Here is a 13629-nt window from a genome sequence, read left to right as displayed (position 1 = left end):
GAAAGTGTTGCAGCGACATCTATCGTTTTTCGGCGTTGTTTTGGATGGGGTCTAGCGAAACAAACCAAAATGAGTTAAAATTATCAAGGATTCTTCGCGCGTTTTTCTGAATTTCCAGGTTGTCATAGTCGAGGGATCCCTTGGACAAATGAGGTATGACCTCATGCTATCAGAATGTTGGCGCGGGTCATGGCAACTGCTAGTAGGAAAGGTAAATTGAACAATTTCTAATCGTCAACTACTGAGTACTGTATGTATTATTTTCATGCGTGTACTAGTGAAAACGAACCCACAACATATAACTTGTTACATTGTTGTCTAAATCAGCAACACGACTTATTCTTGTTATTAGCCTTCTTAAACTGTAATAAAGCCTACCAGGTAAACAACTGCAGTGATGGAACCTCAACCATAAAGCTGACCATCGCTGCCCTTGTCCGTCGCAAATCTTACATGTACTCAGTACATCGATTTAGCGTTCAACATTACATAAGGCATGTACTGCATCATCTGTCTAGCCTATCATTGTAACTAGGCTGTGCAGATTTACTGACAACAGATAAATTAAGGAGTATATACATGAAAACAGATGAAATTAGGCAAATTAACAAAAGAAGAAAGAATATACTGTAGTATATGTGATAGTTGATTAGGGTTGACCTTACAACAGACCTTCTTGACAGATATTGATTATAGAATATAATTCATTCATTGAAAGCTTATAACATTTCAGCTCACATTCCCCATCCTCCAAGGTCAAAATCCACTAGTTCTAAACCCAGCCAGCCACAAGTACGCACACTAAAGACTACATCTTCACCTGCTCCTATCCCTAAGGTGAAGTCTGATGTTGGACTGGCTAATGGAGTCAGAAATCTTTCAATACAGGAGAGGAAGAAGAATCTGCCACCCAGGCCAACAAAAACTGCTGTGTAAGTATGGCAGATAATTTTACCTGTTATAGAAGTATATTACTCCTTCTGATAGAACAAATTTTCTTTTTATTTTGACCCAACTTTGTTCATTGTTTTAATTTTAACATTTTTCAGGGACAGGAAGGAGCTATGTAGAGATTATCAGAAAAAAATGCCACATACATACTAGTTACTAATTGCTTTTAGTTATTAGCTTATTCTTGTTTATAGTACTGGTTCTGTGCGTAGGACTGGCTCAGTAACAACCTCCAGTGCCATCTGTAATAACTTGGAGGATGTGTCCAGATACATCAGGGAAGGCAGGGCTAAGAACATTGTGGTGATGGCAGGGGCTGGGATCAGCACACCTAGTGGGATACCTGACTTCAGGTAGGTGTTTTTGGAAGATAGTTGACAAATGTTTGGTTGGTAAGAAAATAGGTTTTTGATATTACAAAAATATATACATTAAACAAAAAGCTGATTTTATAACTTCAACAAGTTTGCTTATTCTCGAAGGCAGAAGGGAGGGGAATAGTATAATGTAAGAGATAAAAGATAAAATCTCAATCATAGAAAACATTACATTAGAATTTCATGATTTTTTTCATTGTTTATATACTGTACAATTTTTATTTAAACATTTAGAGGTGCAAATGCTCTAAGCCAGTTGCATTCATTTTATAACTGTGATAATGTTTCTAATAAATAGTGGTATTTGATATTGATTCTATCCAGGACCCCAGGAACAGGCCTATATGACAACTTACAACAGTATAACATCCCATATCCAGAGGCGATATTTGATATTGATTACTTCCATATGAATCCACGTCCATTTTTTGCCTTATCCAAAGAACTCTACCCTAGTGGAAAGTACAGACCTAACTACATCCATTATTTTATGCGCTTGCTGCATGATAAAGGGCTACTGCACAGAATGTATACTCAGAATATTGATGGACTAGAAAGATGTAAATATTGGTTTTATTTAGAAACATTTCCTCCGTCATGATCAGTTTAAATGTATTTTCTGTTCTCTATTACTTCATATATACGTCATCATGTATTTGATAATTTTTTGTACTGTTGGTCATTTTAAGTTTTCTAATGGTGCTGACTATGTCTTTTTCATCAGTGCCAGATCCACAGCTGGCAGATGGTGTCTCGGAGCTTGATTGAATCTAAATTAACTATAAATAATAATGAATACAAGATTTCAAAGTAAAAAAGTTCACTTTTTTTAGAAGAAAAGAAATCACTTTGAAATGGCTGGCTACAGGCCTGGGTCCTGTCACATCACTCCTTTAAAATTTTTAAAAGATCTTATTATATTTTTCACTTGAATTTCCAGTGGCTGGTATTCCTAGTGAGAAGCTAGTGGAGGCTCACGGTACATTTAGCACTGCCACCTGTATTAGATGTAATCTTGAGCACCGAGGAGATGAGATTAAGGTACACATACACATATAGCTGCTCACTGTGTTTAAAGATGGATGATTGATTATTTGTTTTACATCATTTCCAGTTCATATCAAGTTGATATTTAAGATCTTATGTATATGTATGGATGTGGAATGTACAATGTAGCTACCAGTATTTTATGGATTGTCAAATTGATTTTATTTGGCTATGTTAAACATTTTGCTTACCGTTTTATCTATTATCTTCTGTGCTGTTTGTGGATCTTGATTTTGGATATGGTTTTCTTTTCTTTCAGGATGCTATATTCTCTGATAAGCTTCCAAAGTGCAAAAAGACAAACTGTCTGGTATGTAGTCTAACACTGCAATCTAGTTGATTTTTTTTTTTGTTCTGAAAAACTCATGTTTAATAATGTTGGCATTTAAATGACTTAATGTTACCTAATGTACTTCTAGACACAAACCAACTTTTGAAAAATTTAATAATCATATGTTCATATTCCAGGGAATTGTTAAACCTGATATTGTGTTCTTTGGAGAAGAACTTCCCAGGAGGTTTTATTATTACCTGAAAGATTTTCCCCAGGCAGATCTTGTATTGGTGCTGGGGACATCTCTAGAGGTATTGTCAAACATTTTAAGATGTGCAATAGACACATAAATCAGTGATATGAACTTTGTGAAAACAAATCATGTACAGCAGAATTCTCAAATGATTTTTAACCTTAAGGCAGGGTAGAGGTAATTATATAATAAAGCAATCTCAAATCTGTCAGATATTATATTTTTGATATATTATTTAAAAATAAAAGAAAAAGAACGAATTTATGTGACCATGATGATGCAGCAAAATTTGGATTCAAACACTAGGTGGAGCCATTTGCTAGTATAGTGGATGCCAGCAGGTCCTATATCCCCAGAGTGCTGTTCAACAGGGAGGTTGTGGGGCCTTTTAAGAGGAAGAGAAGGAACAATGATGTTGTTTCAGAAGGTAAGGACCAGATATAAAATTTATGTTAAAATTTTCCTTCAAAGACCAATATGATTCTCTGTCATCTGTTTAGAAGTAGATATCCTTCAGTAGGCTGCAGTGAAATTTTTTTTAATGGTGTGCATGTTTTTCTATGTATAGAACATTTACTGCATCTTTAATATTGGTTGTATAAGGTTGAATCGATCCAAGGTTTTAAGAATTTTGTTTTTTTCCCTTAAATTGTTAAATTTTTATGAATTAATTTCCCCATCCCTAATTATCAGATAACAAGACTTGCAAGTAATGCACTTTGCTTATTTTAGGGGATCTAATAGCTAATGTGCAGAAGTTTGTTAGAATACTGGAATGGCAAAAAGATATGGAACATCTGATGAAAGAGAATGAGAAACTCCTAGATGAGGTATGTTTTATTAAAGTGTCCAAGGCAACCTTTCTTTATTTCATCAGCTGTGCAATGAAAAGTAAAATGCATTTGTAAAAGCAGCCAATGTTTGAATTTGAACATATTTTAAGTTTGATTTGTCAATGTATTTCTCAATTTGTGTTGTATTACTGAATTAAATGCAATATTTGTACAGTACATGTATCCATATAAACTTGCAGCAAGTGTCAGCAGGCACACTAAGTAGCAGTGGATCCACACCCAGTGGTGGCAATAAAGGAGATGGTAAAGATGGCAGCACCTGTCAGAATGGTAATAGTGGTAATCTGACTGGAATCACAAGGCCAACTAACAGAAATATGCACACATTTTCACGCAATGGACCCAGTTATGGTTTTATCAACAGGAAGGGTGCCTCCAGCACACATTCACTGCCACCTATTAGCAAAATGCAGAACTACAGATCCCCCAGGACTATTAGTTCATCCAGCAGCAGTGAAGAAGAAAGTGAAAGTGACACTAGTTCAGATGATTCTGATGCATAAGAACACCTTGACTGATATAAGTTAAGTGGGTGAAGTTAGCAAGAAAGACATTTAGACATTTAAAGACATTTTGGCATTAAACTTCAGTGTAGGTCAACCCTGTTTCATCAGTGAGAAGACAGACTCGATGCTTGTAGAGTTATTCAAACATAAACATGTCTTAGTACAGGTGAAAATCATCTTATATAAAGGAATTGTCACTAAGAAATTGTTCAGCTGATGAATTACGATACCTGCACTGTCATGTGATTTTTATTCTGAATGATAGAGGAGGTAAGAAGAATATATTGACTTGGTGCATCATTGTAATGCTAATGTTATATATACCGGTGACAGTGTTCTTAATTCACAGGTTGGGTTTTTTTTTTTTTATTATTGAAGAAATCTTTTTTGGGCTTCAGCCTGAGTTTCAGAGTCTGTTAGAAACATATCTCCCTAACAATACTAGTATACTTAGAAAAGGAAAGTAATTTTCTGTATACTGAAATGCAGGGCTGTCAATATAGATGAAGAGTAAAATTTTAGGAAGTCTTTTTCTGATAGGGACAGTAAAGACATATCAGATACATGTATGATAAAAATATTTGAAAGAGACCAACAATGTTGTACACAAAGGGTTCATGTATTTTCAGAGAAGCAGTGTTGAACATCATTAATCACTGTAACAGTTTGTATGTGAAGTTAATTCACTATATTGTGGCACTTTCTTTCAAATGATGCCATTATATAGTATAATTTTCACTAGGATACAGGGAGAGTTGTTTGCCACATTTTTTTGTGTGTGTGTTTTTAGTACTGTACTTTGTTCCATATGTAACCCTTGGAACTGTCTGTTCATTGGCCTAGTGGTTTATTTCCCATTTTAAAACTGCTCATTAAAAATACAACCTCCATTCAAGAGAAATCAGGTCACTGGTTGTCTGTATGAATCATTAATAATTAATTGTATGCAGGTAAACAATTTCAGAGCTGCGGGCACAAAAAAAAGAGCTATTAAAAACGTTTTTGCATATAGAATTTATTTGTTGCAAATGGAAGTTTGTTTTAACTGACTGGTTGGTTTCAGACTGCTGTATCCACTACATTAGGCAAACTTAAAGATGATGTAATATTTCATATCTTTTTCATTAGAAGACTTATGGAACGACATAAAGAGAAGCATTTGAATATGAACTAACTACAGCAATTGATTTCAACCAGCAACTCTTCATGCCTCTCATAAGTTTGCAAAGCTGTTGGTGAAATGTGATTATGGACTTATTAGCTGTGATAAGACTACTATATAACAATAGAGAGAGTTTTAATTTACCAAGTATGTTTGCCACAATCTTAAAGGTAGAGAGTTTCTCAGTTGTAACATATTTAATGGATTGGTTTAAAAGTATTTTCAATTAGATAGGAAGAAATAACTTTTTTACAATGTTTTATGCCTGTTTAAAATTTAAAATGTGTAGGCATGATAATGCTTTTGGTCGATTTAATAATTTGGGCATCTTTTTAATTTAATTGACCTTTTTAAATCCAAATTAATGCTAAAAAATTGGGTATCTATACTGTATACCCTGAATCAGACATCATTAGTTGTATTTTTTCTGTAAGATTTGAACAAATTGCTACTTATGCCCCAAAACTGGGTGTTTTCCTCTTCACTTTTTTCCAAAGGGAAGTTAAGCGCTCTAAATCTTTTGTAGGCATTGCATTAATGATTGTTTGGTGATGCCTTATTTGAAAGATAACATGTGGAAGATGTGTAGTTCTCCTGAGATGTAGTTAAAAGTTTTGAAATGTGAAAATTTTTATTGAGCCTTTGAAAATGAATATTTAGAAGTATCTTGTAGTATTATCGTGTACTTAGTTATTTATCACCATAATTCAGTTTAAATACAGTATTCTGAAGCATGAATCAAAATGTACAGGAATATTTATTAAATAAACACGTTCCTCGCCACTTTTGTTACTGCGAGTTTTGTTGTATAGGGTCGATAGAAACAGCGACACGCAAGTACACGAGGCTCTTTATTGGCACAATTTTCGGTCTCGGTATTCAAGTCCGTTTAACTTTATGCAGTAAGTTAACGCAATGTTGGATGCACAAAATTAATTTTGCTAAGACATTAGAGGGGGGGGGGGGGTTAGCAATGATAACGCGAAAACCTGAAAGTAAATGATCATTCAGCCGCTCTCACCCTCTTCAAGCATCGTAATACAGGTACTGGTACGTACATGTAGAGTATAACTATTTATATCCCACTTCATGAGGTGGAAAAATAATTTTCAGAGGGATATTTAGCTATCAGGTACATGTAGTTGCAAGAGTGCTTCAATACGAACAAGAACTTTTTGTATCAAATGATATTGGAAAACAAGGAGAAATACTTTCTGAGAAATATATGTATTTTACCGTACGTCGAGCGTTCGATTTGCCTGGTTCCGATTACGTCACACTTGGAAGCAATAGCTTATTGAAATTGACGTCAATAGGTGAAATTCTTCTTCTTATCAAGAGTCAGTTCATATGTTGTATATTTGACTGCTGTTGTGGAACACGAGCAACTGCTATCAACTGACCTGGCAGTTAGCCTACATTGCATGAACCTTAACATATTGTACAAATTTAGTGTTGACATTGAAGCACTGGTCTACGTGACCGACGTGACAACTGCTGTTGCTTCATTTATTGCAATTTACCTAACTCCAAGGTAAGTTACAATGTGCCAGCCTGACAATAGGGGAAATATATATATATATTGTTTTAAGAATGCTTTGCCATTACAGGTTTATTGACGTCTCGGGTTGGCAAACATTATCATATTGCGTAAATCACAAAATCGTAATACTGAGTATTCGCGAATGTGATTGTCGAAGAATTTACATTCTTGTTCAGTATAAGTCTCACTGACGTCTTCACTCCAGTTATAGAGCGAACTAATTATGACGTCATCTTTTTCCCGCGTGTCCTAGCGTCGCCATATTGGTAGTCGGAAGCAACATAGCGGTAGCACCGGTCGATTTTCACTATTTGCTTTAAAATGCCGACGATGTGTGCCGTATATGGCTGTTCAAACAAACATGGTGCTAACAAGGAAAACAACAGGTCATACTATAGGCTGCCAAAAGTCATTGCCAATCAAGGGGACAGGACAAAAGAACTCTCACTTGCGAGACGTGTAAAATGGCTTGCGAATATTGGGAGAGCAGATATCAAGGAATCAAGCTACAAACACGTTCGTGTTTGTTCGGATCACTTTATGGGTAAGTTATATGTGAAGCAATGTAGTTATGTTTATATTTGATCGTTTCTTTTAAGTATTTTGTGTGATATGTACTTGCTGTTTCAAGTATAATTGACAAGTGCATAGTACGCCATTTTTGCTTTTTATTTCCGCATGCAGATCAATTTTGCATTGATTAATAGCCTTAATTGGAAATAATCATGGTGAAAATTGATTATTGCTTGTAATTACCAGTAAAAAAATCAGAAAACAAAAATCATTTCACGTTTTCAGTACACAAATATTCTTTCATGGGTTCAGTATATGACATATGTATTATCTTTTTTCCCATAGATATTTTTGTCTTCTAGATAAACCAGCTGCATTGTATGACCATCTGAATCCTGACTGGGCTCCAACCGTTAACATGGGTAGAACTTCTCCAAGTGACAGCATGCTATCTGGGTCTGCCTCTGACAGATACACTCGGTCAGTCCAGAGATCTGTGAAGCGGAAGAGGCAAGATGCAGCCGAAACATTACTGTCATTGCAAAGTGCCCCTGAGCTTGACACACCAGAAGACCCACAAGAAGACCCGCAAGAAGACCTTCATGAAGACCCCTTGCCAGCTGAGACGGGAACAGCTTGTCAAACAGATGATGACATGAAGTTATATGATGCCAAAGATGCTGAAATATATAGACTGCGAAAAGAAAACGAAGAACTGAAACAAATTAATGAGAAACGTACATTCGACATGGCTTTTTTTGAAAATGATGATGTGTTGGTTAGATATTACACTGGGCTGCAAAATTACCATATTCTCAAGTGTTTATTTGATTACGTTGAACCAGATATTATTATTCAACGCAAAAGTATACTAAACAAATTTCAGCAGTTGATCTTGGTGCTCATGAAGTTGAGATTAAATCTGGGCAACAAAGACTTGGCTGTAAGATTTGGCATATCTGATTCAACAGGTTCTAGAATATTTCAGAATGTCTTGAGTGTTTTGTATGCTTGTTCACTGCCTCTCATTTATTGGCCAGAAAGAGAGCAACTTCAAAAAACAATGCCCATGAGTTTTCGTGAACATTTTGACACTAAAGTTGCTGTTATTGTAGATTGCTTTGAAATTCCAATGGAATGTCCATCCAATCTTAAAGCCAGAAATGAGACCTGGTCTGCTTATAAACACAGCAATACAGCAAAGTTTTTGATAGGTATCACTCCGCAGGGTGTTGTCAGCTTTATATCAGATGGCTATGGAGGCAGGGCTAGTGATAAGCACATAACAGAAACTTGTGGTTTACTCAATAAACTTTTGCCTGGTGATGTAGTCTTAGCAGATCGGGGGTTTGATATACAGGATAGTGTGGGTAGCATGTGTGCAAAATTGTACATTCCCGCCTTTACCAAGGGCAAACCACAGTTAGGAGCACACGATGTTGAGCAAACAAGGAGAATAGCAAATAGTAGAATTCATGTTGAACGTGTCATAGGAGTTGTTCGTCAGAAGTATACTATATTACAATCAAGGTTACCTATTGATTATTTTTCAGCAACAAAGAATGATGCTGTTCTTACAATTGACAAAATAGTTGTAGTCTGCTGTGCACTAACAAATCTATGTGATTCTGTTGTACCATTTGATTAAAAGAAATTGTAAGGAACTTAAAATATTGTTAATTTTAAGAAAGCATATATAGTGTTATTCATTTTTGTAATCTCAAATTGATATACAATCGAAAGTCATTTTGCAGCACTTTAGAATTATGTGAAAATCATTGGATGTATTTGCATCCGCTACTCAAATGTTTAAACTTGGGTATGTGTCATGAGATCAAATAAAATTTGTGAACAACATATTTCTATTCATTCATTCATTTATTACCATCATCATTTTAATATTTCTTTTTGCAGACACCTGGGTATTGCAGAACATAAATACATAATGGGATTGTACATACTGCACTTATTACAGAAATGGCAAATTAAATTTTATTATTCCCTTGAGCATCAGTGGAGATGTTGGTATATACCCATTTCTCATTAAATTTTACATATAACTTCATAAAACTTAAAATTAAACAGTTCAGCTGTATATAAGACAAGTAACATGGCAAATCAATCATAAAATCTACAGGAAGGGCTCGAGTCTGACACTATGGCAAGCAGTAATAAAAAAAATGTAGCAGTCCCAGCACCAAAATTACAACTTAACGAACTAAAGCAAATACCTTTCTTACAAATGTAAAAGGACAGGAAAATGCAAAATTCCGATATAAAGTTTGTACAAAATCACAACATCATTCTAGGTACTACTATGACTAATAAAAAATATACACATAAAAAAATTCAGTTTAAATTCCTGAGCATTAACACATTTATGCACAATATCACATCCATGAACTGGAAATACAAAAAAAAAAAAAAAAAAAGTGTAAGTACTAAATGCAATTGCACATACAAGTTCACATTTTGACCAATTCCTCACATTTAAGCAAAATGACACTAAGCACAGAAAAAAAAATCACACTGGTAAGTATAATCACATTTCCATGGTACAGAATATGATTTCACATGTAATGAAAGTTCCCATTCTTGAGTCAAGACACATCTATGCACAAGTACCACCAAGTATAAAGCTATCTAATCTGTGCAAAACCACAATTATACAATCTGAGTAATACTTGGACTAGTAAAAAAAAGCAAACAAAATTCAGTTCAAATTCTTGAGCGTCTGTTGACCATGTGGTAGTTTCATATGGGTCTTTACCGTCTATAATGCCCAACTTGTCCTCATACCTCTTCCTTTCTGGTGCAGGTAGACTTAACTTATAACTGTGAAAGTTGTTTTCCTGATTTGAAACGGCGTTTGTCTTCGTATCTTTCACCCTAACTCTCCTCATGTTAATCGTGCTCGACGCCATTTTCCGGTCTACCAATATGGCGCGAGCCCAAAACGAGGCCGCCTAGAGAGATCGCTCTATATATAAGAGCGAACTAATTATGACGTCATCTTTTTCCCGCGTGTCCTAGCGTCGCCATATTGGTAGTCGGAAGCAACATAGCGGTAGCACCGGTCGATTTTCACTATTTGCTTTAAAATGCCGACGATGTGTGCCGTATATGGCTGTTCAAACAAACATGGTGCTAACAAGGAAAACAACAGGTCATACTATAGGCTGCCAAAAGTCATTGCCAATCAAGGGGACAGGACAAAAGAACTCTCACTTGCGAGACGTGTAAAATGGCTTGCGAATATTGGGAGAGCAGATATCAAGGAATCAAGCTACAAACACGTTCGTGTTTGTTCGGATCACTTTATGGGTAAGTTATATGTGAAGCAATGTAGTTATGTTTATATTTGATCGTTTCTTTTAAGTATTTTGTGTGATATGTACTTGCTGTTTCAAGTATAATTGACAAGTGCATAGTACGCCATTTTTGCTTTTTATTTCCGCATGCAGATCAATTTTGCATTGATTAATAGCCTTAATTGGAAATAATCATGGTGAAAATTGATTATTGCTTGTAATTACCAGTAAAAAAATCAGAAAACAAAAATCATTTCACGTTTTCAGTACACAAATATTCTTTCATGGGTTCAGTATATGACATATGTATTATCTTTTTTCCCATAGATATTTTTGTCTTCTAGATAAACCAGCTGCATTGTATGACCATCTGAATCCTGACTGGGCTCCAACCGTTAACATGGGTAGAACTTCTCCAAGTGACAGCATGCTATCTGGGTCTGCCTCTGACAGATACACTCGGTCAGTCCAGAGATCTGTGAAGCGGAAGAGGCAAGATGCAGCCGAAACATTACTGTCATTGCAAAGTGCCCCTGAGCTTGACACACCAGAAGACCCACAAGAAGACCCGCAAGAAGACCTTCATGAAGACCCCTTGCCAGCTGAGACGGGAACAGCTTGTCAAACAGATGATGACATGAAGTTATATGATGCCAAAGATGCTGAAATATATAGACTGCGAAAAGAAAACGAAGAACTGAAACAAATTAATGAGAAACGTACATTCGACATGGCTTTTTTTGAAAATGATGATGTGTTGGTTAGATATTACACTGGGCTGCAAAATTACCATATTCTCAAGTGTTTATTTGATTACGTTGAACCAGATATTATTATTCAACGCAAAAGTATACTAAACAAATTTCAGCAGTTGATCTTGGTGCTCATGAAGTTGAGATTAAATCTGGGCAACAAAGACTTGGCTGTAAGATTTGGCATATCTGATTCAACAGGTTCTAGAATATTTCAGAATGTCTTGAGTGTTTTGTATGCTTGTTCACTGCCTCTCATTTATTGGCCAGAAAGAGAGCAACTTCAAAAAACAATGCCCATGAGTTTTCGTGAACATTTTGACACTAAAGTTGCTGTTATTGTAGATTGCTTTGAAATTCCAATGGAATGTCCATCCAATCTTAAAGCCAGAAATGAGACCTGGTCTGCTTATAAACACAGCAATACAGCAAAGTTTTTGATAGGTATCACTCCGCAGGGTGTTGTCAGCTTTATATCAGATGGCTATGGAGGCAGGGCTAGTGATAAGCACATAACAGAAACTTGTGGTTTACTCAATAAACTTTTGCCTGGTGATGTAGTCTTAGCAGATCGGGGGTTTGATATACAGGATAGTGTGGGTAGCATGTGTGCAAAATTGTACATTCCCGCCTTTACCAAGGGCAAACCACAGTTAGGAGCACACGATGTTGAGCAAACAAGGAGAATAGCAAATAGTAGAATTCATGTTGAACGTGTCATAGGAGTTGTTCGTCAGAAGTATACTATATTACAATCAAGGTTACCTATTGATTATTTTTCAGCAACAAAGAATGATGCTGTTCTTACAATTGACAAAATAGTTGTAGTCTGCTGTGCACTAACAAATCTATGTGATTCTGTTGTACCATTTGATTAAAAGAAATTGTAAGGAACTTAAAATATTGTTAATTTTAAGAAAGCATATATAGTGTTATTCATTTTTGTAATCTCAAATTGATATACAATCGAAAGTCATTTTGCAGCACTTTAGAATTATGTGAAAATCATTGGATGTATTTGCATCCGCTACTCAAATGTTTAAACTTGGGTATGTGTCATGAGATCAAATAAAATTTGTGAACAACATATTTCTATTCATTCATTCATTTATTACCATCATCATTTTAATATTTCTTTTTGCAGACACCTGGGTATTGCAGAACATAAATACATAATGGGATTGTACATACTGCACTTATTACAGAAATGGCAAATTAAATTTTATTATTCCCTTGAGCATCAGTGGAGATGTTGGTATATACCCATTTCTCATTAAATTTTACATATAACTTCATAAAACTTAAAATTAAACAGTTCAGCTGTATATAAGACAAGTAACATGGCAAATCAATCATAAAATCTACAGGAAGGGCTCGAGTCTGACACTATGGCAAGCAGTAATAAAAAAAATGTAGCAGTCCCAGCACCAAAATTACAACTTAACGAACTAAAGCAAATACCTTTCTTACAAATGTAAAAGGACAGGAAAATGCAAAATTCCGATATAAAGTTTGTACAAAATCACAACATCATTCTAGGTACTACTATGACTAATAAAAAATATACACATAAAAAAATTCAGTTTAAATTCCTGAGCATTAACACATTTATGCACAATATCACATCCATGAACTGGAAATACAAAAAAAAAAAAAAAAAAAGTGTAAGTACTAAATGCAATTGCACATACAAGTTCACATTTTGACCAATTCCTCACATTTAAGCAAAATGACACTAAGCACAGAAAAAAAAATCACACTGGTAAGTATAATCACATTTCCATGGTACAGAATATGATTTCACATGTAATGAAAGTTCCCATTCTTGAGTCAAGACACATCTATGCACAAGTACCACCAAGTATAAAGCTATCTAATCTGTGCAAAACCACAATTATACAATCTGAGTAATACTTGGACTAGTAAAAAAAAGCAAACAAAATTCAGTTCAAATTCTTGAGCGTCTGTTGACCATGTGGTAGTTTCATATGGGTCTTTACCGTCTATAATGCCCAACTTGTCCTCATACCTCTTCCTTTCTGGTGCAGGTAGACTTAACTTATAACTGTGAAAGTTGTTTTCCTGA

At 35.2% G+C, this 13629-nt stretch overlaps 3 protein-coding genes across 4 annotated transcripts; all 3 read left to right on the top strand.

The window, feature by feature from the left end:
• Positions 1 to 5: 5 nt before the first annotated feature.
• LOC106176139 (NAD-dependent protein deacetylase sirtuin-3) lies at positions 6 to 6207 on the top strand. The gene is made up of 10 exons (XM_013558376.3): positions 6 to 211; positions 734 to 932; positions 1146 to 1304; positions 1653 to 1888; positions 2269 to 2369; positions 2635 to 2685; positions 2844 to 2960; positions 3209 to 3329; positions 3635 to 3732; positions 3936 to 6207. Exons 1-10 carry the CDS (start codon positions 175 to 177, stop codon positions 4257 to 4259), a joined length of 1443 nt encoding a protein of 480 aa, XP_013413830.2. The 5' UTR covers positions 6 to 174; the 3' UTR covers positions 4260 to 6207.
• Positions 6208 to 7190: 983 nt separating this feature from the next.
• LOC147764129 (uncharacterized) lies at positions 7191 to 9337 on the top strand. Its single transcript, XM_086999135.1, has 2 exons — positions 7191 to 7511; positions 7843 to 9337. The coding sequence occupies exons 1-2, from the start codon at positions 7289 to 7291 to the stop codon at positions 9126 to 9128; spliced, it is 1509 nt and encodes a 502-aa protein (XP_086855261.1). The 5' UTR covers positions 7191 to 7288; the 3' UTR covers positions 9129 to 9337.
• Positions 9338 to 10496: 1159 nt separating this feature from the next.
• Positions 10497 to 12630, top strand: LOC147764128 (uncharacterized). 2 transcript variants are annotated; one of them, XM_086999119.1, is made up of 2 exons: positions 10497 to 10804; positions 11136 to 12630. In XM_086999119.1, exons 1-2 carry the CDS (start codon positions 10582 to 10584, stop codon positions 12419 to 12421), a joined length of 1509 nt encoding a protein of 502 aa, XP_086855245.1. In that variant the 5' UTR covers positions 10497 to 10581; the 3' UTR covers positions 12422 to 12630. The 2 variants fall into 2 exon arrangements, with proteins under 2 accessions (XP_086855245.1, XP_086855251.1); XM_086999125.1 differs by having other exon boundaries at positions 10538 to 10804; positions 11119 to 12630.
• Positions 12631 to 13629: the final 999 nt, after the last annotated feature.

The sequence above is a fragment of the Lingula anatina genome, chromosome 1 (assembly GCF_051362555.1).
Source record: "Lingula anatina isolate TDL-2025a chromosome 1, LinAna3.0, whole genome shotgun sequence".
NCBI classification, from domain to species: domain Eukaryota; kingdom Metazoa; phylum Brachiopoda; class Lingulata; order Lingulida; family Lingulidae; genus Lingula; species Lingula anatina.
The sequence above is the reverse complement of the archived record's forward strand: the minus strand, read 5'-3'. Positions and strand labels throughout refer to the sequence as shown.

What these genes read in the sequence shown, in the direction of transcription:
- LOC106176139 (XM_013558376.3), top strand. Translation starts at nt 175, where the DNA reads ATGTTGGCGCGGGTCATGGCAACTGCTAGTAGGAAAG. An exon ending in AGTGGGATACCTGACTTCAG is followed by an intron (nt 1,305 to 1,652) that starts GTAGGTGTTTTT and finishes GATTCTATCCAG; the next exon opens with GACCCCAGGAACAGGCCTAT. An exon ending in CAATGATGTTGTTTCAGAAG is followed by an intron (nt 3,330 to 3,634) that starts GTAAGGACCAGA and finishes TGCTTATTTTAG; the next exon opens with GGGATCTAATAGCTAATGTG.
- LOC147764129 (XM_086999135.1), top strand. Translation starts at nt 7,289, where the DNA reads ATGCCGACGATGTGTGCCGTATATGGCTGTTCAAACAAACATGGTGCT. An exon ending in TTGTTCGGATCACTTTATGG is followed by an intron (nt 7,512 to 7,842) that starts GTAAGTTATATG and finishes TTTGTCTTCTAG; the next exon opens with ATAAACCAGCTGCATTGTAT.
- LOC147764128 (XM_086999119.1), top strand. Translation starts at nt 10,582, where the DNA reads ATGCCGACGATGTGTGCCGTATATGGCTGTTCAAACAAACATGGTGCT. An exon ending in TTGTTCGGATCACTTTATGG is followed by an intron (nt 10,805 to 11,135) that starts GTAAGTTATATG and finishes TTTGTCTTCTAG; the next exon opens with ATAAACCAGCTGCATTGTAT.